Source organism: Sus scrofa, chromosome 15 (assembly GCF_000003025.6).
Source record: "Sus scrofa isolate TJ Tabasco breed Duroc chromosome 15, Sscrofa11.1, whole genome shotgun sequence".
In the NCBI taxonomy this organism is placed as follows: Eukaryota; Metazoa; Chordata; class Mammalia; order Artiodactyla; family Suidae; genus Sus; species Sus scrofa.
In genome coordinates this window covers 17,622,868-17,650,832 of record NC_010457.5, presented here as the reverse complement: position 1 = coordinate 17,650,832, position 27,965 = coordinate 17,622,868, and the positions used below count along the sequence as shown (strand labels likewise).

The 27,965-nt window shown below is 45.4% G+C and overlaps 1 protein-coding gene across 6 annotated transcripts in view; it reads left to right on the top strand.

Moving 5' to 3' along the window:
- The window catches only part of MGAT5 (mannosyl (alpha-1,6-)-glycoprotein beta-1,6-N-acetyl-glucosaminyltransferase), a 374,468-nt gene that overhangs the window by 268,441 nt on the left and 78,062 nt on the right, over window positions 1-27,965 (top strand). For all 6 annotated transcript variants that reach the window (XM_021075187.1, XM_021075189.1, XM_021075184.1 and 3 more), the window contains exon 11: window positions 9,340-9,473. In XM_021075187.1, the coding sequence (XP_020930846.1) occupies window positions 9,340-9,473 (134 nt within the window). The remainder of the gene's footprint in view (window positions 1-9,339; window positions 9,474-27,965) is intronic.

The window sequence follows — 27,965 nt, the reverse complement described above, 5'->3', positions numbered from 1 at the left end:
TTCAAAGACCACAGTGCCCTCCCTTTGACCATGGGGTCGGGTCCCAAGTCCTTTCAGGGCCCTGCCCTCTCTCCCCAGCTCAGCTCTCCCCTGGCCTGGCCTCACCCCAGGCAGCCTGCTGGTCTCTCAAGATACCACCATGACTCCTCACCACCTTTGCCTCCTCCAAAGCATCCCAGAGCAAAATTTTATTATTTCCTTGAAAACTCTATTTAAATGGCTTCCTCCATCTTTCTAATCAAACTGAAACCCACACACACCTCTATTACAAAAGCAGGGAACTCCTCCCCCATGGAAAAAGGCTCTCATACCCTAATGTAAGCCTTACCGTCTTCATTAGGGGTACGTTTTCATATGGTTGTAACGTACATACTAAAATTTCGTATCTGCTTTTTTCCCACTTAATGTAGCAGAAGAACTTTTCAAGGTTCTACTTTTAAAACCACTGTTTTCAAAGGTGTTTTATAGTCTGTCAAGTGGACCTTGTATTTATTTGGGGAGACTTTTGCTGTTTCTTGTTGAGAATTAATTCTGGATTTTTCTGGGCTTTCCAGGGATTTGGCTTGACCCTGTTTTTAGGCACTATATCAGTTGGCCTTTAGTCAGCTGTGCATACCACTTTTTCTAAACTCCTAAAGGCATTCTTTTTTTATTTTTTCTCAGTCTCCAACAAGGTGATTATCCCTCAGTAAACAAATGAAAGGAATCTGCCTACACAGGAAAAAAAAAAAAAAAAATAGAGATGACATCTGCCTATAACATTTTCAAGAGAAAATAAAACCCTGAAGTTGGTATCTTGCACCTTGAATTATCCTGTGTTTGCATAGTTCTCATCATTTGCATGGCGCCCTCTTGCACAACTTCATCTGACTTATGTAAAAACATCAGCCGTGATGAAACATCTCTATTTTATTGTGTTATTTCCTCTCTTGCCCTGGAGACTGTGGCTGAACGTAGCAATCCCAGAGACGACCAGATTCCTCATTCCCGGTTTCAGGCACCTTGAATCTCAAATTTATATTTACCTCCAAGCGTTGAAAAGTTTCAGTAACCTTCATTTGTCTGCTTAGCAGCCTCCCTGTTCGTATCACTGTCGTGGAACATTTCCGACACTCTCAGCAAAGTCTGATTGGATTGGTTTATTTCCACTTAAGCTATTTTTAAGTACTCTTGAGGATTTGCCTTCTGGGTGCTCACATTGTATAGTTATAGTCCAGACCGGGGGACATTCAGTATTTCTTGGCACATGGAAATTTGGGAGTTGAGCAAGGAGCAGTTGGGGGTTCTGAAGTGTTCGTTCAGAGCCTCCCTGTTTCACCCCCAGCCCCTTTCCTTTTGTTACAGCATCTTGCCCCTGCTGGCTCCTCTGATGTTGTCCTGCCTCCTCTCCGTGTTTAGATGTCTCCCTGGGTACCAGGTCCTCTCTGATACCCAGGCCATGGCATGCACTGTTCCCTGTCTATAGCCCCATCCCTCGTTCCCCACCACCTCCTTGCCCACCCTGCAGGGAGGTGTCCTGTCCTCCGGAAAGCCCTCCTTCCAGGAGCCATGCACCCCTGTCCCAGCTTGGGGCCCACTTTGTGATTTTCACCAGCGTGGTCACTGCTGAATCTTTAGGACTTGCAGTTGTAATGTCACTGGTGATTAATATTTTTGGCATTAGTAAAGAAAGAACAAATAGACCCAACTACAGAATGAAGTTGAGTTCATGAAAATATAAATCACATTGTCACCCACCATGATGTGGCCTCTGGCTGAAAGAAAGATGAGTCACCCCAGTAGCCTCAAGGCCTGGTGTGGTCGGGTCCTGCTACCCCGACCTCAGCTCTTACTGCACATCTTCTTGCTCCCTAACCTCTAACCTCCTTACTGTTTCTTAGGTGGGCCAGGCACACTCCTACGAAGCACCTTTGCATTGGTGGTTCCACCTTCTGGAATATTCCTCTCTTCCTCCTTCAGGACTTACTTTAACTCAAATGTCACTTTAATGAAACTAACCTTGACACCTCCCCCCACATACACACACCTTTTTTTTTTAAATTTAACCCCTTTCTCTCCCAAATTCTCAGGCCTCTTGCCTGCTTTATTTTCCTCTGTAGCTGTATTACCATGCAGCATTTATGTTCCATGGACTATTATTTTCTCTTTTTCTCCACTGGAATTGGAAATAATATTAGTAGGGGTCCTGTCTGTTTTGTTCATTGCTGAGACTCCAACATTTTGAAGAATGTCTGGCACAGAGTAGGCATTCAGAAAATATTTACAGACTGAATTAAATTAAATTGAATGATAATGCCTGTCCTGTTTTCAGTCCACGAAGCAATGTAGGGAAGGGAAGAAGGGCACAAATCTAAGTTTACAGAAGCTTCTTGGAGCCAACGGCCTCAGGTTACTCCCCCTTTGTCTTCCCATAGGGTTTAGTCTCATGATTGTGTTTTCACAAGGGGTTGTTTTCATTGACATTCTAACTCTTTGAACTTCTTCAAGGATTTGGGGTTCACAGTCATGTTTACTAAGTGCAATCAGATCAAAATAGTGGCTTGTAGACCCCAAATTTTGTCTGACAGAACAGAATTTTAGAAATGAGCCAGTCCTTTTTCATGCCAGAAACAAAGGTGTTGGTCTTAGCTGAGGATCTCTGGCTTCCGTGTATGACTTTATTTTTAGGGCCTGACAAGCCAAAGAGCTATTTGTGATTCAAACCGCCTTTTTGGCCTTTAACTTGGATCAGGAAGGCTTTTGCCTTTTATTTCTGTGCAGACCAGTGAGTAATAGGATCAACCTTGCAACTCCTTCAGTCTGAGCCTCAGCCTTCAGGAGTGACATTCTTCTAAAGAGTCCATTCCTTCCTAAATTGCTTTTTGACACTTGAAAAATTTACCCTGGTGTACCTTCTGTCAACAGTTCAGACACTCATCTTTTCAGCTCAACTGTACATAATAGTTTCCCCTGCCTGTATCCCAGCCTCCTGCTTCTCAAAGAGCCCAGCATCATTACCACTGGGTGGAAAAAAAGTCACTTTTGATGAAATTTGACGCATAACATCACAACGGTACAGTGTTTGAAATGGAATTGTTTCTTGTGTGATGTAACTTTATTTTTTGGTAGTTTTTTCTGTCATGCTGGTTCTGTCATCATCAGAATCGGCATCAACATTGTGAAAGCCATGAACGGCATTCTTCCCTGTTTGTTTAAAAAAAAAAAATTGAAATATAAAGAAAGTGAAAGAAATGTGAAATAGAAACCTACAGCCTAGACTCCACAATTAACAGTGTGCTTTATCTTTCTGTGACCTACCAGTCCATTGTCTATATTTTCTCTATCCATCAATCCAACTTTTCTTTTATGTATAAAAGAACCCTTAACCCTTAGATGTTTTGGTTTGACACCATTAACTAGAGTTCAGTATTAATCACCAAACCAATTATGTTTATTTTATGTACAACACTCAATTTTTTTGCCTACTTTCTTTCTCCCCAACTGAGTACAAGCTCAATGAGGGGCACTTTATCCAGGTTTCTCTTGTTCACTGGTATATCCGTAACTCCTAAGCTCTTGCCTGGCTCGTAGTAATTGTTCAGGAAGTGTGCGGAATATTGAATGAATGATGATATTTAGAAACCTGTGATGTTAGAATTTTAAAATCCCATTTCAATGATTTGTCTCCCTTCTTCCCAACATCTACTTTGTGACCTAGAGAAAAATATAGGTTCATTTATCTGTCTAGTAAATATTTATTGAATACCTATAATATACCAGGCCTGAGCTAGGGTCTAGGATAGAGTGGGGAGCTGCCCTACTGCTGATGATGAATCCTAAGAAGGGGCTTTGGTTTGGGAGCTTGTGGGCAAAGAACATGATGCTGGAAGCAGTTCAGGCATGGCCTTTGCCACCTGGTAATGAGCTCAACGTACAGAGTCAACCCTAGCAGATAATTAAGCATTCATCACCAACTTACTTAATCATGCATTCAAAAAAATCCTATCAACAAGTACCATATAATATCACTTATATGTGGAATCTAAAATATTATTCAAATGAGCTGATCTACAACGCACACTCACTCACAGACGCAGAGAACAGACTTACAGTTGCCAGGTGAGTGGGAAGGGTTAGGAGTTCCCTAAGGATTCCTTCTGAAGGAAGCAAAGCTTTTCAGTAGCAAACTGCCACAGTCACTTGTTTGTTTCAAAGACCTTGTCAGACAACAGAGAGGACAGATTGGAGTTAGGGGGAGGTGACAAAGGAAGGAGCAAGACTGGAGGCATGGAGACCACTTGGAAATCCACTGCTGAGTGTGCAGTGATACTCAGCATTCATCAATTGAGATAGTCAAGAACTGGAAACATCCTAATGTGGTCAGATATATTAGATAGGATTTCTGTCAAATTGGCTTGGTCACAAGGGATTGTTGGCTCTTGTCACTGGGAATTATTGAAACCGGCTTTAGGCAGAGCTAGATTCGGGGCTTGGAGGGTATCTTCTCTCTCTCTGGTCTTGGCTTGGCGTGTCTCTGGATTGGCGTTGTCCTTGGGTGGGCTGTCCTCACAAGGGCACGGAGATGCCCTTTGCAGCTCTAGACTCTGCCCCACCCTGCTTAGTGATTGGAGCAGAAAGATGTAGACCCAGAAAGCAGCTCTCACTAGTCACGAAGCAACTGTGATTGGCGGGACTTGGGTCATAAATGAGTCTTTCAGCGGCACCTTGGTCAGGGGGAGTCCTCTGGATCGTGGAGGCATGGGGAGTGAGGGAGACAAAGGGTCAGGACTGGCACCAGTTCAAGCCACCTGGATGGAACAGAATTGCATGGCTGGTGTGGGAAGGGCCATCAGGTTCAACAAAGCCATGTTGGCAGACCAGAACCATGGGCCTTCCATCTGATGGGATGAGTTCAGGCCATGAGGTTTTGTGCTGCTTTAACAAGCAATGATGAGCTGTGGTCACCACCCCAGAAAGATACCTACAGCACATTGTGTAAATGGAAAAAGAACTTCACAGGAGAATAGGTACAGGAGGATCCAATTTTGGTTTGAGAATAAAAAGAAAATACCCATGCGTCTAGAAAAAAGGAACCCAATAGTGGTGATTTCTAGGAGCTAAGAGGATGGGTGACATTTTTTTCTCTCCTTCTATCTTCCTCTCTTGTCTGAAAAAAGTTAGACACTGAAAATGTATTTCTCTTCTAACCAGGAAAATGGTTTCTATTTAAAGAAAAGAAAAACTTTTCCATTGAAGTTTTGACAAGACTTGATGAGGTCAGAACTAGGAAGGGTAAAGAGGAGAGAAGGAGTTGATGGATTTAGAGAAGGTGACATTACCCCACCCACCCACCTCCGCCCCCTGCCCAGCTTCCAGGACTTGGTGATTGACTGGCTGTAAGGATGGGGAGGGGAGGGAGCCCAGGCTGGCTCTGAGGCTTCTGCCCTCGATGCCCCAACACTGCAGGGCCAGGCGTGCTGTGGTTAAAGACTGGCAGACAACTGTTAGAATAAATTCTATACTTGCTAGCGATGTTGAGGGCTGAGTGGTTGAATATCAGACCTAGGAGATTTATGCAGTTGAAAGAAGGGTCAATTGCCTTAATAAAAAATTTGAATTAATTTTGAAAGGGGACGTGATAACTGCTTGGTAAATACAGTGTATACCTTATACTTTATTTATTAAATAGTTGGTAAGCTCCACAAGGGCGAAGACCCACCTTTATTTTGTAATTCCTCAATACATAGCCCATAAACCTGGTTCATAGAGAGAGTACTCTAAAATGTTTGTCCTTGAGTGAATTATTGCAGCTAATTCCTAAAAGTCATCGCTGTAATCTGCTCAGGAAAAGTCATCAAACTGATTTGTAGTCATTTGTAAATAGGTGCTTTTCAAATGCTTGAAGTAATGCTTTTCTTGGTAAGAAAAAAAGTCCTAAATTAAAGACCATTATTAATGCTCAGCAAACCTTCCAGTTTGTAGCACATAAAAAAAAAAGAGAAGAAACACTTGATTCCACATACATAAAAGCTGCTCAGGAAACTGAGAAAATACTCCATATTTAAATATAAATATATATATTTCATTGGTCTTTCGTGTGTATCTTGGTCTACTTTATAACATTATTTTTCTCTGAAGCATGTTTACCACTGTAGTTCACAGAGTCCAGGAAATAAAATATTTGGCCTCTGGAGCTGTGTTTTCGAGCGCCTTAAGGAGCCTGGGCTCTGAAAACAGCTGGTCTGGCTCCGAATCCCAAAGTTGCCATTTCGTAGCGTGTAAGCTTGAGTCGTTTAAGTAACTCTCTCTCTGTTTTTTTCATCTGTACAAACATTTTTAAGGTTGTCATGAAGATATAATGAAATGGTCACTACAAAGCCCTCAGCCCGCAGCCAGGATTCAAATATCAGCTCTTTTTTTTTTAGTCACATGTGTTTACCTCCCGGGAAGGAGTGATTTCCAAAAGTACAGGATATCCTTGTCACGTGAGATTTCTTTGATTTACACTGAAATGTAAATACCTTCCCTTTGAAACCCTCCCAACACGGCTGAAGTCCATGTTCCCATCTGAAGGCAGCTCAGAAGACAAAGCCTGACCTGAAAAGGTAGCTCTTCACAGAAGGGTCATTAAAGATAGCATCCACCTGTACCTGTGGCTTTTGACCTATTATTTGTTTGTTTGTTTTGTCTTTTTAGGGCCACCCCCGCGGCATATGGAGGTTCCCAGGCTAGGAGTCAGATCGGAGTTGTAGCCGCTGGCCTATACCACAGCCACAGCATCGCTAGATCCAAGCTGCGTCTGCAACCTACACCACAGTTCACGGCCACACCGGATCCTTAACCCGCTGAGTGAGATGAGGGATCAAACCCGCAACCTCATCGCTCCTAGTCGTTTCTGCTTCACCACAATGGGAACTCCACTTCTGATCTATTATAAGCAGTAGGAACACTCGAGCTCAGATGAGGCTGCCACCAGGCAGGCACCCAGCTACTGGCTGGCTCCTTGGAAGCAGTGCACAGCAGTCGGTGGTTACTTCCAAGTCACCACCTGCCTGGTGAGTCTCAGCCGAGCATCCTCTCATGTTGCAGATGCTCGGTCTCCTGTGACAGGTCCAGTATGGACTGAGAAGAGACATGGCCCATCTGCCCAGTGCTCCTGAAATGTGGAAGTACGTTTATAAGTGCTACCTTTATTTCTTCTGAAGTCTCACCTGCGCTTCCTAAACTGTACCTGCAGGTTGTTGATCCCCAAATTAGTATGTGTAGATGAGAAAGGGGTGTTGAAATAAGGTGTATGGATGAAAATTTAGGGACAGCTTGTAGGTATAATTCATTCTTCATACAGCGTCCACGTCAATTTCATACCAAATGATAGTCATAAAACAGTGAAAGCCCACCGTTGTTCACTTTTTTTGAGCAGATGGTTTAACCTCCTTTCCTGGCATTGTTCAAGAGATGGGGAATCTTTGACACAAAAATATAAACAGATAGGAGTTTTTTTTTTCTTTTGGGGTTTTGATGATCATTTTATTTTTGAATACACCTTAGGATATCCAAAACTGTTAAGTGTTTTGGATGCTAGATTATTTCATCTTTTAAGAAGGGCCCACCAGCGACTCAAACTGAACTGTAGAAACAAATATCTAAAGCATGGAGCTCTAGTCACTGCAGACATTTTCTGAAGATAAAAACTACGATCTCAAAGTTTAAAGCGTAAAGTTCTATTGCAGAATTTTCACAATTCACTGAAGATTTTATGAAGAGATGTTTTAAGCTGCTGTGTGGACAGTTCAAATGCATGCAGCCTCTCTTCCCTTCCCCCACACTTCTTCAACTCCCCCTCCCCTCCAGCCCCTCCAAAAGAAAAAAAGCAACCACTGCCTCTTGTTGGCAGTAGAATTTATTCAGTAATTTCCTTTCCAGCCAACTGCAGCCACTGCCATTGCCTCTGGGCACTTGTTCAAAAACGCAGAAATGAAATAACAGATTGGCCAGACCGCACACAACTCCCTAGTCACAACCCTATTATCTCCTCGTTCTGTCACCCCCATTAGGCAGCAGCCGGGGAGACTGGATGGTGATAAGGAGTATTTATTCAGCTCTTTCATGCCCTCGGTTCACAGCTCTCCACCAGGCTCCCTGGTTCATTTTCCTGGGGGTATATGAGTTTGGCCGGGGTCTCCAGATCCCTGGACCCTCTGAAGGGACTTCTGTGCCTGCTTCCTACCTGGGAGAGGCTCTCTGGTCCTGAGGAAACCAAAGCAAGACCCAGGAACCACCCTCACCCACCCAAGGGAATGAATGGGGTGGGAGCAACACCATGGGAATGTTCCTGAAAATCGAGTCTCTCTCCATTGAAGTTATTTTTAGCTGTTCTATTCAGGTCAGAGTCAAGCAGAGCAGTTGCTTCATTTAATATTGAGGGGCCTCTGCAGGGTCGGTCATCTCCCAGAAAGAAGGTTTCTCTGGACAGATGACTGGATAGGAGAGGATGGACTCTGTTTCATCAAGAAAGGCTTGTGTCTTGGTGACATTCCTTTTTAAAAATTATAGGCACAAGAGCCACATGTTTGAGGAGGGTGTAGGGTTGCTCCCTTGGTCAAGTGTTAGGATTCCAGTGATAAGCAATGCAGAAGAAGATGCCTTTTACAGAAGTTTTAGGGTTCCAGTGATGAGTGATGCAGAAGAAGATGCCTTTTCCAGGAAAGTCTATTTTGAAGACTAGACATAGTTCCTTGTGGTGGTGGGCTTCAGGAGGGAGCTTCACCTGTCATTCTGTCTTTGTCCTGTGGATCCATTCACTATAGCCCTGGAATTACATCTTCCATGAGTGAGTGATTCTTAGAGGGGGTGCAGGGTTGGGGTGATGTTGCTCAGTTTTGCCCCTCAATCTCCTTTGCCAACCGGGTGGTGAACACAGCTGGAATTGGGTGAGATCACGTGAGGTGTGGGGCTTACCCACCTGGTTGATTCAGCCCTGCTCCCTACAGATAGGGACTTTTAGCCACTAGTTGGTAAAACCTGCAGGAGGGCATTTCTGTCAGGAGATAGCAGCCTTGTAGCTGGGGAAACAGGAAGGAGGGGAGAACCCAGGTGAATAGTTTTTAAATAGTTGTCCTTTCTACTGAAAAAAAAGCAGGATTGGATTTGGGTTAATCCATCCTGGAGAGACTTGTTCTCCTGTGCAGGTTTAGCCGGGGCTGTGTGGGAGTGAGCCACCCCTCGCCCCTCTAGGTAAGAAAGAACAAGGTGAAATGAAAGCATTTAATTCTGTGCAAGTTGGCTGGCATTAAATTTGTAGTTGTCATGTCTTCTGACTGATTGAATCTTAACTGTCCTGTGCTGTTCTTTCCACACCAGCTCATACCCCAGACAACAGCTTCCTGGGGTTTGTGGTCGAACAGCACCTGAACTCCAGCGACATCCACCACATTAATGAAATCAAGAGGCAGAACCAGTCCCTTGTGTATGGCAAAGTGGATAACTTCTGGAAGGTGAGTCAGCCCATGTGCCTGTCTCTCGCTCTCAAAAGAAGCTTGTTGGCTAATTCCATTTAACTTTGATCCAGGGAGTAGTCAAGCCAAGTGCCTGAGACTTAATGGGGTCTGCTTAGAAGTAGACAAGTTGGGTGGGTCATTGTTCAGCTGTCTCATAAAGGCTGTACCTCTCACCTGTCCAGGGGCTGCACAGCAGAGTCCCCCACTGTTTGCATGTTGGAAGAGATGCATTCCAGCTTCTTTCACATCCTGTGCTTGCTTCCAGAAGCCAGGGCCCCACAGGGGCTAGACACCTTTTTGGAGCAAGGCATTGCACAGAGAGATCCTTGCCAGGTGACTCATTTCCTCTACCCTCTGTGAAAGGGTTTGCAATGGTGGACAGTTCCCTTTGCCTGGGGAGGGCAGTGGCCCTCACATCCTCTCAGCTGTGGTCAGTACTCAACAGACCGGAGAAGGGAGAGGCCTGCTTGGGGATGTCTTGGTTGAAAGAACATTCTTGTTGTTTGGAACAAGCCAAACAAGCAAGGCAGGCCAAGCCAAGTTTTCTGAAAACGTTGGACTGTTGGGCCCTGGAGGGCCCCTTGGTCCATCCTCCTGGGTGATTTCCAAGGCACATCTGGGAAGGGTCCCTATGGAAGAGGAACTAGATTGGGGTGTACCCCATTGACATGACATGCAAATCTTTTTATGTGTAAAGTCCACTTTAGTATACAAATGTAATGTTTTTTTCAGGGATGTGTTTGTATGAGAACAGTCTCCAGGACTTTGAAAACATGCCTCTTTCTAAACGTAAACATTAATCACTTTCTGGAAAGAGCGGAAACTGTAGTTTCCTGTTACCATGTCTCCCTTACTGAGGAAGTTAGAAAATCTGACTGCTGGGGGAGCACACACAAGGTACAGGGAAGAATTCCCTGCTCCTGGTTGTCTGACCTTGTGTTCAGAAAAGGGAAAGCATTGCTACCCTTTTTTCAGTTCTGAAATGCTAACTATGTAGAAGGGATAACACATCAGCTTCTTTCCAGGAAAGCTGGTTTATTTCCAGATAACTATCTTGGCTGTAACAGCTAGAAGTCTGTCTTAGTTTAGTACGGTGCTTTTCCACTGGGGACAGTTTGACACCTCCCCTCCCCCCAGGGGACATCTGGCAATGTCTGGGGACAATTTTGGTTGTCATGACTGAAGGGAGATTCCCCTGACATCTGAGGTGAGCAGGTGAGGGTTAGGGATGCAGCTAGACATCCAAAGTGCATGGCACAACCCTACAACAAAGACGTATCTGGCACAAAGTATCAGTAGTGCCGAGGTTAAGAAACTAGGGCTGGTCAAGTAAGATTCATTTCCTTATATATTATTCCACATTTTCTCCTCTTGTGTAAAAGGAAATCAGTTGAGATTATAAATCATTATCTAAGATGTTCTCGTGAATTTATACATCTTTGCTTCCTTTGTGTCGAAACCGGCCCTGTATGAACAGAGCATTTTTCAGCTGACAGTCTGGTGAACTTGGGTTATAAAGGGGACATTGAATGTTCTCATTCTCAGCTCTGTTGTAAATGAAAGGATCATGGCACTGGTTTTAGCAAGATGTGGCCTCTTAAAAAGCATATAACTCCCTTCTTCCCCCTGCACCTGCTCAAAAAAACAAACAAAAAAGGTAGTTTGCATGGCCATGTGGACTTGTCCTTGAAGGTACACATTTCTGTTCTGCAAACAAGTGCGGCTTCCTCCTAGGTGTTCCCGGCAACTTCCTGAATTTCCCTAGAAAAACAAAACAATAAATTCATTCTGAAAACTTTTGGTCACCTTTTTTGGGGGCAAAGTCATAACTGCCAGTAAAGGGATGATTTCCTTGCTGTTAGTCAGAATTCCAAAAGTATTAACCGTCTTGGCCCAAGTGATTTGGGATGTGATTTGGAATTTGACATGACTCTTTCTAAATATAAACATTAGAAAAATAGGTGACCTGATATTCCATGTGCTGTGTGTCACCCAAGTGTTCGAAAAGGCTGAGTAGCTGTGTGTCTACATTAGAATTTCTCTGAATACCAAATATCCGGGGTGTTGTATACATTTTAATACATTACTTTCCAGCATTCTTTGATGAGAAAAGACCCCAAATGATGAAAAATACTGTAAAATTTTCACATAAAGTCAGGACATCATCTCAGGCTTTGAACATAGCACAGTGTATGAGAATTTAGTTTCTTTTTCTGAAACTTCCCCATTCCATAGCGCCTAGTAGGTGTGCATAGAAATCAGATGCACCCTTTAAGGACCGTGTTATCACAGTCACATGTACAGAGCTTTTTTTTTTTTTTTTTTTTTTTTTTTTTGGCTTTTTAGGGCTGCACCCGCAGCATATGGAGGTTCCCAGGCTAGGGGTTGAATTGGACCCATAGCTACCAGCCTACACCACAGCAACGCAGGATCCAAGCCGAGTCTTCGACCTATACCATAGGTCACAGCACGCTGGATCCCTGACCCACTGAGCGAGGCCAGGGATTGAACCCTTATCCTCATGGATACTAGTCAGATTTGTTTCTACTGTAACACGGCATGAACTCTGTGTGTCCAAGCTTTAGGTGGCAGGAAGGTTGGGGTATTTTTTTTTCTGCCCTAACCCTATTGTCTCCTTCCCCACCTCCTTCCCAGGAGGCCTAGGGTTGTAGCGGGGGGGCATGTTGGGTGGGCACAGGTTTGGACCAGATGACTCAGGACCTCCTCCCTCAGATTCTAGGACTCACTGAAATTCTGAAGATACCTGCTGCACTGTCACTCGTGCCCCACGTAACCCTCATCCCCCCCCCTTTGAGAGATCACCCCACCTGCCGAGGCATGTGACTGAGGAATGCCACCCCATGACCCTTCCACCCTTGTCTGATTAGCCCAGGGGTTGTCCTATGGCCCAGGGAAGAACAGCTCATTGGTGATCAACCACCGTGATTTTGGCTCAGAAATCCAAACTGAGTCAGTGGGACTCTTCACTTGGCATTGAAGTTGTGGGACAGAAATCAAGTGGATCTGTCCAGAGCTAGGTTGAGGCCGTGACAGAAGCCATCCAGGAGGCCAGTGATGAGGAAGCAGGACCAAGTTGGAAAGGGGGAGGGTGCAGTGGAGAGGCTGATGGAGCAGAACCCCAGGGAGGAGGGGTGACAAGAGGTGTGAGGATTTGGGGCGCTCTGGAGGGGCCTTCCTGCTCCTCCTGTCAGACTGCCAGCTCTCATGTTAGTTTTTACCACGGAGAGCACTGATTCCTGTCACCACCCCACCCCTCACATCTCGTGTCCCACTAAGAACATTTGCAAGCATTGCCACTGCTAGTCTCTGGTGCCTGGCCCCTTCCAGTGGACAAACCTGTGGTCAGTAGTGGACGCTGGGAGGAGGTGGGAGGCCTTGTGTCTTCCTGGGCATCTGCTGTCCTGGTTTGTATAGTTGGTGCCTGCTGGGCAGTAGGGCATAATGGTCAAGAATATGGAGCCCGATAGCTGGCCTCACATCCACCTCTGCCAGCTCTGCCTGATCTTGAGCAAGTTGTTTAACCTCACTTGGCCTCATTTTTCCTGCAGATGATGATAATGGGGTTTCTGTAGTGATTAAATGGGATAAGACTTGTAAAGTGCTTAGAAATGGGCCCGGTACAGAGGAAGTCTAAATAAATGTTGCTGCTTTGATTATCATGATTGAGGTCAGATAGGAAACAGTGAGAATTGGTGGGGATGTGAGATGGTAGGGTGGGGGGAGTTGCAGGATAGAGCCTATGGGGAATTGGCAAATACAAGCCTGCTCAAAAATATTTGGATTCTGACTTTTACACTGTGTCAGCAATTGGCAAACTCTGGCCCCTGGGCCAAATCTGGTTTTGTCAGTAAAGTTTTTACTGGGACATAGTGGGACCTATGGAACCAGCTCATTGTCTGTGAAGGCTTTTGCACTAAAATGGCAGAGTTGTATGGTTGTGATAGATACTGTATGACCAGCAAAGCCTAAAATAATGTATTTTCTGGCTCTTTATAGAAAAAGTTTGCTGGCCCCTGAACTACACTATGTCCCATGTAAACCAGTCTCTCTTGGAGGACACATTTGGGGACAACAGTTCCTGGCATCGATCTCGTCAGAGGTCTTTTTGGGTTATTTTGGAGTCCTTGCTTGTGTTCTGTATGCTTGAGGCTGATGGATAAGCAGTAGATGGAACGTGAAGTGTGACTTTCCTAAAACCTCTGTTACTGCAAAGACAAAGGCCCCTGCCCGGAGCCTGGCATCTCTCAAGAGGAGGCATTCAGCAAAGGCTATTGCCTACTCACTAATTAAGACACGATGAGAAGAGGGCCTTAGAGTGGTGCAGTGTTTACAATCCCCTGAGCCTTTCGCAGCCATCATTTAGCAAAGAGCCTGGTGAGTCCTGCTGAGGAAGTGAGGGCACCTGTTACCTCCTTCACCATCCTGGGTTCTGGAGGAGAAATTAGCTCGAGGAGATGGTGGGACTTGACCAAGGTCTTCCTCTCCTGCCCATGGCATGACAAATCCACAACCAGGATCAGGGTTTTGGCCTCCCCTCTTGGAAACTTGCCTCCCTGCCGCCCCTTATTCCTCTGTTCCTCTGCCCCCGCCCTGCAGGGTGAGTCCATGTTGAGAGCAGGGTTCAGAGGTCAGGAAACATGGTCTACATGTGTGACTTAGGTGCACTGCAGGAGCCCTGGGAAAATGTTGGCGTGACAGGTAAAACATTGCTTCCTGGGTGCTCACCACACAGATGAGGAAGTTGGCAGCAGCCTAGCAGCCAGTTCTGCAAAGAGTAAACAGGCCTGATGTGAGCACATCCGTTGTTTCTGGCTTGCCCCAGCCCTAGCCCACCTGTCAGCAAACAGTCAGCCAGTCTCACCTGAATGCAGGAAGCTCCTTTTTTATCTCAATGATGAGGACTGTATGTTTTGGGGTTTTTTTTAGTTTATTTTTTCTTTAAGTATAGTAGATTTACAGTGTTCAATGTTGTGTTAGTTTCTGGTGTACAGAAAAATGATTCATATATATATGAATTCATAAATATGTATATACACATATATACTCTTTTTCATATTTTTTTCCATTATGGTTTATTACAGGAATATAGTTCCCTATGCTATACAATAGGACTTTGTTATTTATCCATCCTATGTATAATGGTTTCCATCTGCTAATCCCAAACTCCCAATCCACCCCTCCCTGACTCTTGGCAACCACAAGTCTATTCTCTGTGAAAGACTGTGTGGTTTTAAAGCAGCGCTAAAATGACTTGTAGTGCCACATCCACAGGCCCCAGAGCAGAACGATTTTTTTTTCACTTGTAATATAGTTTTATTATCAGATTTCAACTATTAAACAATGAAATTTCCAAACAAATATATCCAGAACTATCTTTTTTTTTTCCAGTAAAAATGTTTACCTTACTCTGGTGCTTTTCACATATGATGTTTACCTCTTATTCAAGTTTCTGGTAAATCAACTGTGAGTTGAAATTCTGTTTCTGAGGCATTTCCTGGTATACAAGGCAGTGCAGTAGAAAAGACATTATATTGCATTTAGTCAATAATAATCTTTTATGTGTCTGTATAATAGTCATCCAAAAAGTACAGATATGCAAATGAGCGAGAAGAAAAACCATTTCTAAAAATGAAATGTGTAATATAAGATACATATGCATATGATTACAAACAGAAATGTGATACCACCTTTCCCTTCTCTGTTCTTACTTCCTGCCCTTTTTTAATCCATTCTCCAAACAGCAGCAGCCACTGTGATCTTTTTAAAAATGTAAATTGGATTGTGCTCTTTCTTTTCTAAGATCGCTGCAATGGCTTCATGGTAAACTTGGAGCACATTGCATTTCCAGTGAAATCCAGTGCTCAGTGGTTGGGCAGGCTCTCTGAGTAAATCACAAGTGCCCTGGGCTCACCTCGTCCTGCTTCTCCCCTGGCGCTGGCTGCACAGATTCCAAGACCCCCTTCCCTCCATCCGGGGCTCATCCTCTATAACCCAGACTTCCTGCCCTGGATCACCCCAGCCCCACCTCCTAAGGTTACTCTGTCCCACTTGTGTGCCCTCTTCCCATCTCTATCACAGCATCCTCTAACTTCCTTTTATGTAACTTTACTCATTTTTTAATTAAGTATTTCTCTTTTTCTGTCAGTCTCTTGCTAAAATATGAATCAATTTGAGGACAGGAATCATCACGGCACAGTTCTATCTAGCACAGTGCCTGGCACATAGTAGGTGTGTAGTAACTACAGGATGAATGGCTCAATCTCCTTTTGATTTCTTTTTCTTTTTCTTTTTCTTTTTCACTCTTTGGGGCCGCATCAGCCACAAAAAGGAAGTTCCCAGGCTCGGGGTCAAATTGGAGCTACAGCTGCTGGCCGCAGCCGTAGCAACGTGGGATCCAAACCAAGTCTGTGATCTATACCACAGTTCAAGGCAACGCTGGATCCTTAACCCACTGAGCGAGGTCAGGGATCGAACCCAAGTCCTCATCGAACCCCAAGTCCAGTTCATTTCCACTGCACCCCAGTGGGAACTCCCTCTTGATTTCTTTTGACACTGATTTACCTGCAGAACTTGGGGTATGAGTTGGAATGCCTTTTTTTTTTTTTTTTTTTTTTTTTTTTTTTTTTTTTTTTTTTTGGTCTTTTCAGGGCTGGGCCCACAGCTTATGGAGATTCCCAGGTTAGGGGTCAAATTGGAGCAGCCGCTGGCCTGTGCCACAGCCACAGCAATGCCAGATCCGAACTGTGCCTACAACCTACGCCATAACCCATGGCAACGCCAGATCCTTAACCCACTGAGCAGGGCCAGGAATCAAACCTGCGTCCTCATGGATGCTAGTCAGATTCATTTCCACTGAACCATGATGAGAACTCTTGGAATGCATTCTGCTTTGGGCACTGCCCTATGCTCTGGTCTGGGGGACACTGGAAGGAAGGATTTGAAGCAAGAGGAGTGGAGCTGTACCTGTGCAGATTCTGCAGACCACAGAGAGGTATCAAGTTTTTCCAAACCACTGGTGAAATTTAGCAGGGAGAGATCCCGGGAAGAGAATAGGGCCTGTCTCTGGGCCTGCTCTGCTGTCATTGGTGGGATTTTGAGTGGCGCCTCCAGTTTTATTTTCTTCCCTTATGAGTGAAGAAGGAATTGGTAAAAAGGAGTGAATTATTGACACGCATGGCAACATGGCAGACCTCAAATAATTACACGGGGTGGTTGAACCAGACATTAAAAAGGGTCTAGACTGTATGAGGCTATGTACATAAAACTCCAGAAAATGCAGACTATTCCATGGTGACAGAAAGCAGATGGGTGGTTGCCTGGGGAGGGGTAACTGAGAAAGAGAGATGGGTATATCTGCCGTCTTCATGGTGCTGATGGAGTCACGATATCCATGTGTCAACACTTATAAAATTGTACACTTTAAATGCATGCACTTTATTATATGCCAGTTATAATAAACAAGGCTGTTAAAAACTAAAATAAATCAAAGGGGGCAAACACCTGTGGGCCTATGACCTGCAAGCTTAAAGTAGCTTTTGCATTTTGAAAATTATATACAATCTAATACATTGTATACAATAAATACATAAAAACAAATATGTGACAGAGCCCTTATGTGTTCACACAGTCTACAGTATTTGGTTTTTGTTTACAGAAAAAGTTTGCTAAGCCCTGAATGAGATCAATAATTACTTATGGGAGTTCCCGTCGTGGCGCAGTGGTTAACGAATCCGACTAGGAATCATGAGGTTGCGGGTTCGGCCCCTGCCCTTGCTCAGTGGGTTAAGGATCTGGCGTTGCCGTGAGCTGTGGTGTAGGTTGCAGACACGGCTTGGATCCCTCGTTGCTGTGGCTCTGGCGTAGGCCAGTGGCTACAGCTCCGATTCAACCCCTAGCCTGGGAACCTCCATATGCCGCGGGAGCGGCCCAAGAAATAGCAACAACAACAACAACAACAACAAAAGACAAAAAGACAAAAAAAAATAATTACTTATGTTCTTTGGAGCCCTGGGGACCAGCTCCTATGCAAAATAAAGGGGCCCCACTTGCTGCAACAGCTCTGGTTTATCTGTGGTATAGATGCGGATTTCTAGTAAAATTGACTGGGAGAAAGAGTTCATTTGCTTTAAAGAGTTCAATAAAAAATAATCTTGAAAGTCTCTAGACTAGGTGACCTATGAGTCTGGGATAGAATCCCATTCTAAATAAGATACCGTTATCTAGCTCACTGATTGACTTGGGCTTAGTTTAAATTAACACAAAATTGGAAATGGGAATGATATGGAGAAATGCTGTTTTATTTTGTAATAGAAATAACTACTTTTAGTATAATGTTTTAATGAATTGCCGAAGACCTTTGTCATTAAAAGATGTACTGAAGTCCTTGACCACGTTTTTGGAAGTAGGTTAAATCTTGTCATCCTTTTTTGTCTAAATACTTGGCCAAAATTTTCTTCCCAGATCAGGAAGAAAGAAACCAGATACATTTAAAGCTACCTTAAATCAAATTGGCCTATATGTTTTTTGGGTTTTTTTTTTTTTTTTGTCTCTTTGCCATGTCTTGGGCCGCTCCTGCGGCATATGGAGGTTCCCGGGCTAGGGTCGAATCGGAGCTGTAGCTGCCAGCCTACACTACAGCCATAGCAACACAGGATCCGAGCCGCGTCTGCAACCTACACCACAGCTCACGGCAATGCCGGAACCTTGACCCACTGAGCAAGGGCAGGGATCGAACCCGCAACCTCATGGTTCCTAGTCGGATTCGTTAACCACTGCGCCACGATGGGAACTCCAGGCCTATACGTTTTGAAATAGTGAAATTGGAATTAGTTTTTTTTTTTTTTTTTAATGCTTTTCAGGGCCGTACCTGCAGCATGTGGAAGTTCCCAGGCTAGGGGTCTAATCGGAACTGTAGCTGCTGGCCTACACCATAGCCATAGCAACATCAGATCCGAACCATGTCTGCAGCCTACATCACAGCTTACAGCAATGCTGGATCCTTAATTTACTGAGTGAGGCCAGGGATGGAACCTGCATCCTCATGAATACTACTCGGGTTCATAACCCATTGAGCCACAATGGGAACTTCCAGTTTTGTTGAAAATTTTCTGGAAAACTTATTGTGATTGCAGCTCTTGGTTTTGATTCCAACTAAAAGAACATCCAGAAAAATCCCTGTGTCTCCCCCACTTTATTCCCTTCGGGGGTGGGGGGGAAGTCAATCAGAAAAGACCTCATCATGGAGTTCCCTGGTGGCTCAGTGGCTTAAGGACCTGGCTTTGTCACTGCTGTGACTCTGGTTATTGCCATGGCATGGGTTCCATCCCTTGCCCAGGAACTGGGCACAACCAAAAAATAAAAAATAAAAGACCTTGTCACAATCCCTGTGAGGCTACACTTGCCAGAGGCAAGGAGCGTATCACTTTTCCTGAAGGGGTCTTCTATGGTCCAGGGCAGCTGCTGGCCAAGCTTTTTTGATGGCTCAGCACCTAACACATTCAAGTGCAAGCTTGGAGCGATGGGGTGGGGGGACTGAGAAGAGAAGCCAAATGCAAAGAGAAACATGAGGCATGAATCATTGGCTTTTAAGATCTTAAGGGCTACAGTCCAAGAGACCTAAGGACTTTTCGAAAATAGCACTGGCTGTGTGCTGACCATACCTGACCCCATGTGGCATCTGTCCTCAGCCCATCAGAGTGTGAGGAGCAAACAGGCACAGGGATGACTGCTGAACTTGGAGCTCAGAGAGACCTGGGTGGCTTTTCCAGGGCTTCCCCCCCGAACCCTGCTCCCCCATCATCCTAGAGGTCTGTCCTCCGTTTCAGCAGCTTTTTCCCACCATCTTAAACTCATTGAGTTTTCAGGTCAACTGGCAGAAGAGCACATTCTCCTTGTTATCCTTCCATATAAGCCCAGAATGTTGATTGGAGACTGTCTGGAGCAGTCAGAGGAGCCCTGGATGGGGATCAGATGCCCAGATTCTAATTTCAGCTTCAGGGATCACTGGCTGCTCATCCTTGGAATTCATTTGCCCGTGGGGTCTCACTTGCCTTATCTGTAAAATGAGGCAAAGGCCTGAATGTTCTTTTGTCTTATTCCCCAGAGTTCCAGCATTCTATCATCTCAACTCCTTCGTGGCCTCCTCTAATTCTTTTGAGAGCAATAGCACAGGGAAGATGGCCTCCAGGACAATTTTATGGGCTGTCAGAAAAAGGGCAGCCAGATGAGAAGTGGGCTGGGCCAGGCACAGAGTCCATAAAACAACTTCCTGGGGAAAGGACGGGGTTGCTGGGGCTTAGCATCTGTGCATGTAAAAAAGATTTCAGAGAGTCACTGACAGTCGGCTTCTGTGAGCAGTGCCTGGAGCTGCCCGGAGTGGGTCGTGGACCTTCAGTGGAGAAGAATGAAGGATGGCTGGTTCCCATCCGTTTTCGAGCACCTGGTGTTCACCGGGGTATGGAGGGAACGTCCTTCCTCTGGGAGACTAAGAGGCTGGACTGGTGGGGCTCCTCCCTGGCTCGGCCCTGACTAGCTGTGTGATCGCAGGCCAGGGCCTCAGGCTTCCTGTGCCGCTCTCTCATCTGTAAAATGGGTGGTAATTATAGCACCTACTTTAGGGTTCTTAGAAGACCAGTGAGTTAATAAATATAGAGCTCTGAAAACACTGCCTGGTATTCATTAATGTCTGTTCTTTTTTGCTGTTATCATTATCCTCGAGGCGAATGCAAGCCTTTTGATTGGAAGGAATACAATGTGCCTTAGGAAGACTGGGTCTTAGGAAGAAACGGGCAGGTCTGGCCAGGAGACAACCAGCTTGATCAAGGCTGCAGGTGGGCTGCGAGGACTCCAAAGGGGTGCCTGACGAATGAGACATCTCATGGGTCCTGGAGGACCCGCTAAAGGACACAGGCTGCTGCTGAACTTGCTTTCAAGCATTAACAGCCGTCAGGGCCATCCAAAGATGGGGCGGGCCACCTAAGAAGCCATTAACCCCCACTGCTGTTGGCTGAAGGGACATTGGCAGTGTTTTGGAGGAGGTGTCATCAGTGCCAGGGGACCTTGGGCTGCTTGAGTTTCCCTGGCAGCCAGAGAGAATGAGTATGTAGCAGGTGGGTGGGAAGGGGTAGGAGGGAGGGAGACAGGAGAGGGCACTCCAAGGAGGAAAAGCCCCCACTGATGTTTTTGTTTAGCTGGCACAATATGTGTGTTGGGGGGGTTGTATTGGTTATTTATGGCCGAGTGAGAAATTACCCCAGAATTTAGCAGCTTAAAACAATAATCATTTCTTCTCTCTGTTTCTATGATCAACAGTCCAAACACAGCTTAGTCTGCTGCCCCTGACTCAAGATCACCCATGAGACTGCAGTTAAACTATTGACCAGGGATGTAGTTGTCTTGTTGGTGAAAGACATAAACTCAAATAGACAAGTTTACTTACAGAGAACATCAACTTGTTTATATTTAAATTCAAGGATAGTTGATTTACAAAGTTGTGTTAAATTTCTGCAGTACGGTGAAGTGACTCAGTCACACATACACTTTTTCATATTATTTTCCATTACAGTTTATCACAGGATATTGAATATAACTTCTTGTGCTATACCGTAGGACTTTGTTGTTTATCCATCCTGTGTATAATAGTTTGCATCTGCTAACCCCAAACTCCCAGCCCATCCCTCCCTCACCCCTTCTCCCCCTGGGCAACCACAAGCCTGTTCTCTTTGTGAGTCTCTGTTTTGTAGATAAATTTATTTGTGCCAGGTTATAGACTCCACATGTAAGTGATATCATATGGTATTTGTCTCTCTCTTTCTGACTTATTTCACTTAATATGATAATCTCTAGTTGCATCCATGTTGCTGCAAATGACATTATTTCATTGGAAACCTGCTATGATCCTGGGCATCATAGACACATTTGTCCTCTGGGAAGTGGTGGGTGGTACCCAGCACCCCACTGCTGTCACCTGTGCCACCATAGTGAACTGCATACCAGTCAGGAAACGTGGAAGTTCTCATAGCCTCAGTATGGTGAAAGAACTTGGCATTCTTGCACGTTGGGTTTACTTGTCTAGACCGAAGACTGCTTGCTGCTTTTGTCTCCGTCTCAATGCTGAGCTTGTAGAGCAGACCAAGGGTCAACACGTACTCTCTCAATGTGGCTTCTTTGTCTCTGGGTGTAAGATATCTTTTTTGGTAATTTCCAGTCTATTTTATTGATGGCTGTTCAGTGGGTAGTTGAAATTTTGGTGTTTCCATTAGAGGAGATGAGCTTAAGTCTTTCTACTCCATCACCTTGTCCAGTCTCCTCCTGTAGCCTTTTTAAAGATGGTCATTCTGACTCGTATGAGGTGGTACTTCACCGTAGTTTTGATTTTCATTTCTTTTTATGTGCCTCTTGGCCATCTAAATGTCATCTTTGGAGAAAAGTCTGTTTAGGTCTTCTGCCCATTTTTCTCAAATCTTGTTTGTTCTTTTGTTGTTGAATTATATGACTGTGTATGTTGGAAATTAAGCCCTTATTGGTCACATTATTTGTAAATATTTTCTGCCATTCCATATGTTGTCTTTTCATTTATTTATGATTTCCTTTGCTGTGCAAAAGCTTGTAAGTTTGATCAGCCCCACTGATTTGTTTTTTTTATTATTATTATTTTTAAAAATCTTTTTAGGGTCATACCTGTGGCATATAGAAGTTCCCAGGCTAGAGGTTGAATCTGAGCTGCAGCTCCCGGCCTACACCACAACCACAGCTGTGCCATATCCAAGCCTTGTCTGTGACCCATGCCACGGTTCACTGCAATGCTGGATCCTTAACCCACTGAGAAAGGCAAGGGATCAAACCTTTGTCCTCCTGGATATTAGTCAGGTTTGTTACCACCAAGGCATGACAGGAACTCCAGGTCTCATTGATTTATTTCTGCTTTTATTTCTATTGCCTTGCGAGACTGAAATGAGAAAACAGTGGTACAATTTATGTCAGAGAATGTTTTGCCTATGATCTCTTCTAGGAGTTTTATGATATAATGTCTTATAGTCTTTAAGCCATTTTGAGTTTATTTTTGTGCATGGTGTGAGAGTGTGTTCTAACTTCATTGATTTACATGCAGTATTTTTTTAATTGGCCATTTGGGAAGATTCATCGGAAAAGCCAGGAACCTCAGTTTCTATTGAAAATGTAGGTGGAGTGGCAAACTGGACTCACGTTCCTCACATGCCAAAGAGTGTCTGAGCTGAGTAGTGGCAGCCCACATGTATGGATTAGGGGGTGTTCAGGAACATCAGTCCTTCCGGGGCCATTTCTAGCCTCCATGACCTGCTCAACCCCCAGAGGTATTTGAGCTTGCGACCTTGCACAAGGGAGGCCTAGAGAGAAGCCACCATTTCTGTCTCTTGCTGTCAAAGAGTAGGTTTCCTCTGAAGAGGGTGAACTGAGAGAAGACATTGAATAGAAGAATGAATTCCATGTTTTTTATCCAGGCCAAAGCATCCTCTGAGTGGCCTGTGTGGAAGCCTGTCAGGTTTGGAGGCATAAAGGAGGTTTGGGGAGGAAGATGAAGGCTGTGTTCAACCTGCAGCTCCAGCAGGAAACCCAGGTTCTTGAAATCTGTCTATGAGACTTTGAGTTTTTGTTCTTGTCAAAGCCCAGCCCTAATACACGCTGCCAGAGCTGCTTCTGCCAAGTTGTCTGATGGCTGAAACAATTTCCTCTTTGGCTTGGAGCTTGGGGCAGCTGGGAAGACTGCATGGCCGTCGACTCTGCATTTGGGACTTTTAGCCTGTCAGCTTACTGTTCATGTAAAATGTAATGAAGTCTTCAGACTCCTTCCCACCTGGGAGTGAAAACCTCTCCTTAGAACCCAACTGACAGAGCCTCTCAGGGCTGCAGTTCCAAGCAGAAGCTCTCTTGTAGGTCTGTGTCCTCTGGGATAGCATTGATTTATGGGATTTGGAGTCAAAATGATTTCCAGCCTATGTTCCAAGGAAACTCAGGAAAGCTTAAGTTGGTGCTTAGAATCTAGGTCAGTGTTAAACAAACTTGCCTGATCGTAAGTTCCACCTGGGGTTCCACCTGGGGATTTGTTAAGCATCCAGATGAGAGGGACCCTCTTCAGCCCATCTATCAGCACCTCCAGTGAAGGGACCTGGGAATTGTATGTTGCTCCAGGTGATTCTTTTTAAACAGGCAAGTTTGGGAAATCATACTAGGTAGGCAAATTTTTCCTAGACCAGTAAAACCCTAATCGTTTCCTTTCCCTGCGTGGTTGATGGCTACCAAGTAGCCAAGAACCACCCCGTGCTGTAGAAGACAGGGAAGGATGCTCTTATTTTTCTTGGCTGCATCCTGTGCTCCCAGCCCCAGGTCTGTCCTCTGAGGACCAGCATTCTTTTCCACGACAGTAGCAAGCCTCCCAAGTTAATCCTTGTGAGGGTGCAGCCAGCTGATTGTGGTTCCATTGAAGGCTCTCGCAAGATGATCCAGTCATTCCAATAAGAATTTGTAAGAACTTGAGAAGTTACAGAGCACTTCCCCTTAGCCTCCTGAGGCATGTGTCAGTTTTACAGGTGATCAAACAAAGTCTTAGAGACCTTTAGAAGAGACTAACCCACATTAAATTTGGGATGAGTGATTGTCCTCTCGATGCCATTCCTTGCACTTCAACATGTATACTTGAGAGAGGTCACGGCTGGTCCAAAGGTGTGAATGATGAATGGTGGAATTTCAGGCCTTGTCGCAGGTGGTTGGGGAGGCATTTGAGGGCCTCAGGGATGGAGAGTAGTTTTCTTGGTGCCCTTCAGGAGACCCACCAACTAGTTGTCTACTCTGTCAGTGACTGGCAGCCTTCTTGGAGCATAAACAGCTGAGGGAAATTACTGCAGCTGGGAAGGAAAAAAACATCAAAATATGGTGGGTGAAAAGAGGCCCTGGTGCTCAGCAGAGGGTCTCCTCCAAAAGCCAGGCCTGGGTAGCAGGAGGCTGAGGCAGCCAGCCATCATCCCGAGGGTGGGGTGCTTCTGGAAGGTTCCAAGTCACTGCCTGCCCGTTCTAATAACACTGGGATGAGTTCATTTGTAGCTCTTAGTAAACACAGCTGCTGTGGTTGTAATTTGCCTCGAGGCTTTTTACTATTACTCCAGCCCTAACAGTTTGGCAACCAATGTGGGAACAATGGTGTTTAGGGATGGGAAAAGAAGTTGCTATTTGGGAGCAGAGGGAAGAGCAGCCGCTGTCTGTGGGCAGAAGCCAAGGAACGATTCCAAGCGTGTGGAATCCGTGTTCTATGGAAGAGGAAGCCGCACCCCAGGGAGGACCAGTGACCCACATGCTGACCGGCACCGTGTTGAGAGAACTTAGAAAAATACCGCAACTGTTCCTTTCAAGCTAAGAAAGGGTTAAGATCGCTCTTGATGGGAGAGAGAGACATAATGCCTGGGAATTTCTAACAGTCCGAAAGGCGTGCCTTTCTGAATGTGAGGAGGCGCAGATTTATAAGAACAACTGGGGTGTCACACTGATTATGTTTCCCCCAAATAGAACGTGACTGAAGTACAGCTTATGGGAAAATTGTTGAGGAGGAGAATTCTAAGCATCGTACAAGTTCTTCCAAAAGCCCAGTCACAGCTGGAGGGGACACACCTGCACTCAGCCATGCCAGGCTGAAGCTGCCTGGGCTGGGAGGACATGGCCACGCTCTTAAAGGCGGCGTTGTGGGAGGTTGAGCTGGGTAGTGGTCCCACACACCTGCCTGCCGCTTTCAGCCCACTGAAGTTGTGTAGTCCCTGGGGACCTGAGAGGCTTGGTGAGACTGTCCAGGACATGGCCACCATCCCACCTCCAGGAGGGCTTCCTGGAGGAGGGGAATTTGGATATCTTGTCTGGGTCAGGAATGCAGATCCCTGAGACTGCCTGGCTGTGTCCTAGGAGAGTGAAGTTTATCCCAGGTTGGTCTTGCCAGAAAGGGGCCAAGACATGTCTAAAAGAAGATGCCTTTACATGAGTTTCCTATGGTCCCTATGTTATCCTTTGTTTAGAAGGGCAGCAAAGCAGGCAAATCATGGCAGTAGAAGGAAATTCAGTGTGTATTTCTGGCTGCTTCTTGGGGGGGGGGGAAGCCACATAGAAGTATTGTTTTAAAATGAGTATACAAGCAACTCGGGTTATAAATCTGAGAATGGTAGTCAAATAAACCAGTTGAGTGTGGGGGGCCGGTTGTAGGAAGTCTGACCTCTTCCTGGTGCTGTTTGTTTACACTGCCACAGGGACCAGGTGTCTGAGGTGGCTGTGTGAACTGGCACTTAGATGGCCTCCCATGAATGCTGGAATCCTCAAGGAGTAATTTTTGGTGGATGCTGAAACCGTGGACTTGACCCTGTATAACCTTCTACATCAGCGCAAAGCCATGTCATTGAGACTCTGAAACATGCCCTGCAAGGACAGAGCTTGTTGGTGGGTTTTATAGAAACAAACAAACAAACAAACAGATTGGGAGCATCTTTTATAATCTAGATGTTTCTGGAAGCAAAATTCATCATTTTACTTCAAGAAGAGATATTTTGACCATTGAGAAACTGGGATAAGCCAACTGAGATGATATTTTTTAATGTAGTAATATGTGTGCTTCTCGGATCATAGTTAGTGTCTATATACAACTTCATACTTAAATAAAAATCGTATAAGCAGCATATGTTCCTAAAATCTGGCTGTGCAGCCCTGAGTACTGAAGGCGTCCGTCTGTGCCCAGGAGAACTGGGTATCCCCCCGCTACCCCCCACCCCGGTCCTGCCTCAGGGACAGCAGCACTCTTGGAAAGCTGGAGTTATTCCTGGTCAGTTGGAATTTTTAGAGCTGGCTGGACTTTGCGTCTCCCTTCCCTGATTCTATTTTTAACTAGCTTTAGCTCCTTGGGGGGTAGTGATGATCATGGCTAATATTTGAGCACTTTGTGCCAGACAATGATCCTCACGGTAACTCTATCACGTCAGTGTTGTTATTAACCCCATTTTCAAGTCAGCAACTGAGGCAGGCAGAGATTAACGTCCCTGCAATGGCAGAATCCAGATTTGAATTGAAGGAGCCTAGACCACAGCCCCTACACTAGGGCGCCTCCCAAGTTATAGCCCCTCTCTTCATAACTTCTTCCTCCTTCTCCTGCCCATCCACTCCAATCCCAGGAGCCTGAATATGCCCACAATGGCATGGCGTGAAGGTCAAGACACGTTCTCTAGGGTTCTGTTTGGAGAGTTAAAACCCCATAGGCACAACTAGGGGAACTACATGGGTGAAATCCTTTACTTCTGTCCCAAATCTAAAGACATCTCCAGAGGAAATCTGTCCATTTTCATTATATTTAATCATTATAGAACCAGTTATTTGGAACCTACCTGCATATCAGGACTTGCAAAGATATGTCTGCCCCTAGGGAGGTTAGAGAGGCAGAAATACTGACCTGGACAAGTAGAAAGTGGGGGAAATTTTAAAATGAAGTTAAAAACAAGGTGGAAGAGTATTCCCATGAGCCTGAGTGGCTTTTGAAGATGTGAGGACGGCACCTGTAAGACATGAGTGATGGTCCAGGTATGGGTTGGGGGTACTCCGCTTGATTCCTTTAATTGAAGTCACAACACACAGCGCACGTGGAGCAGAGAGGGTGGGCCAGGGTGGTGGTGGTAGTGGGAGGGAAGGGGCCTAGGAAGCCAACAGCACTGGCTTTGACCCGGCATTTTCACCCTCTGTCCATGCTGCTGGGCAGTTTCATGACTGCAGAGTGGGAATTAGCCAGGGGCTACCCTTCAGGGTCCTGCAGCTTGTCCCCAACACAACCCCAGAGGTCTCCTCGACTTTTTGAGTTACAGGAAATAGAGTGGAGCTGTGTTAGGCCATGTTGATCCAGACCAATTAGTGCTCATTCCAGGTCCTCAAAGCCCGCTAAGGTTAGACTAGACCTCCAGATGGGGCCAGTGTACTTGCAGTGAGGCATGTCAGGCAGTAGGACCTCCCTACCAGCTCTATAAAGCAGCACCATTATCTGCACTTACCAGGAAGAAACGGGGTCTGGGAGATGTGGAATGTGAACCCCTGCCAAAGAGATGATGTGTCCAGTTCAGAGACTTCCTCCCTCCTTCCTCCATCCTCCCTCCCTCCTTCCCTGCCTCTTTCTTTTGTTCCTTCCCTCCTTCCTTTCTCTTGCTCTCTCCCTTCCTTCCTTCCCTTCCTCCCTTCCTCTCTCCCTCCCAACCTCCCTCCCCTCCCCATTCTTCCTCCAGTGGCTCCTGTAGCACCCAGGTCCTCGATCTCTGCAGAGAGGGGAGATGGGGACCACGTGGCCAGGACAGAGTATGTGAGCTCAGAGCTCATCATCTCTGAAGCAGAGCCTGTAATAAGATTTCCATCTTTTAAAATTAGTGTCCGTCTCTCTTATTTACACTTATCAATAGAGTCAGATTTAAGAGGCCATTTGACCGTAGACGT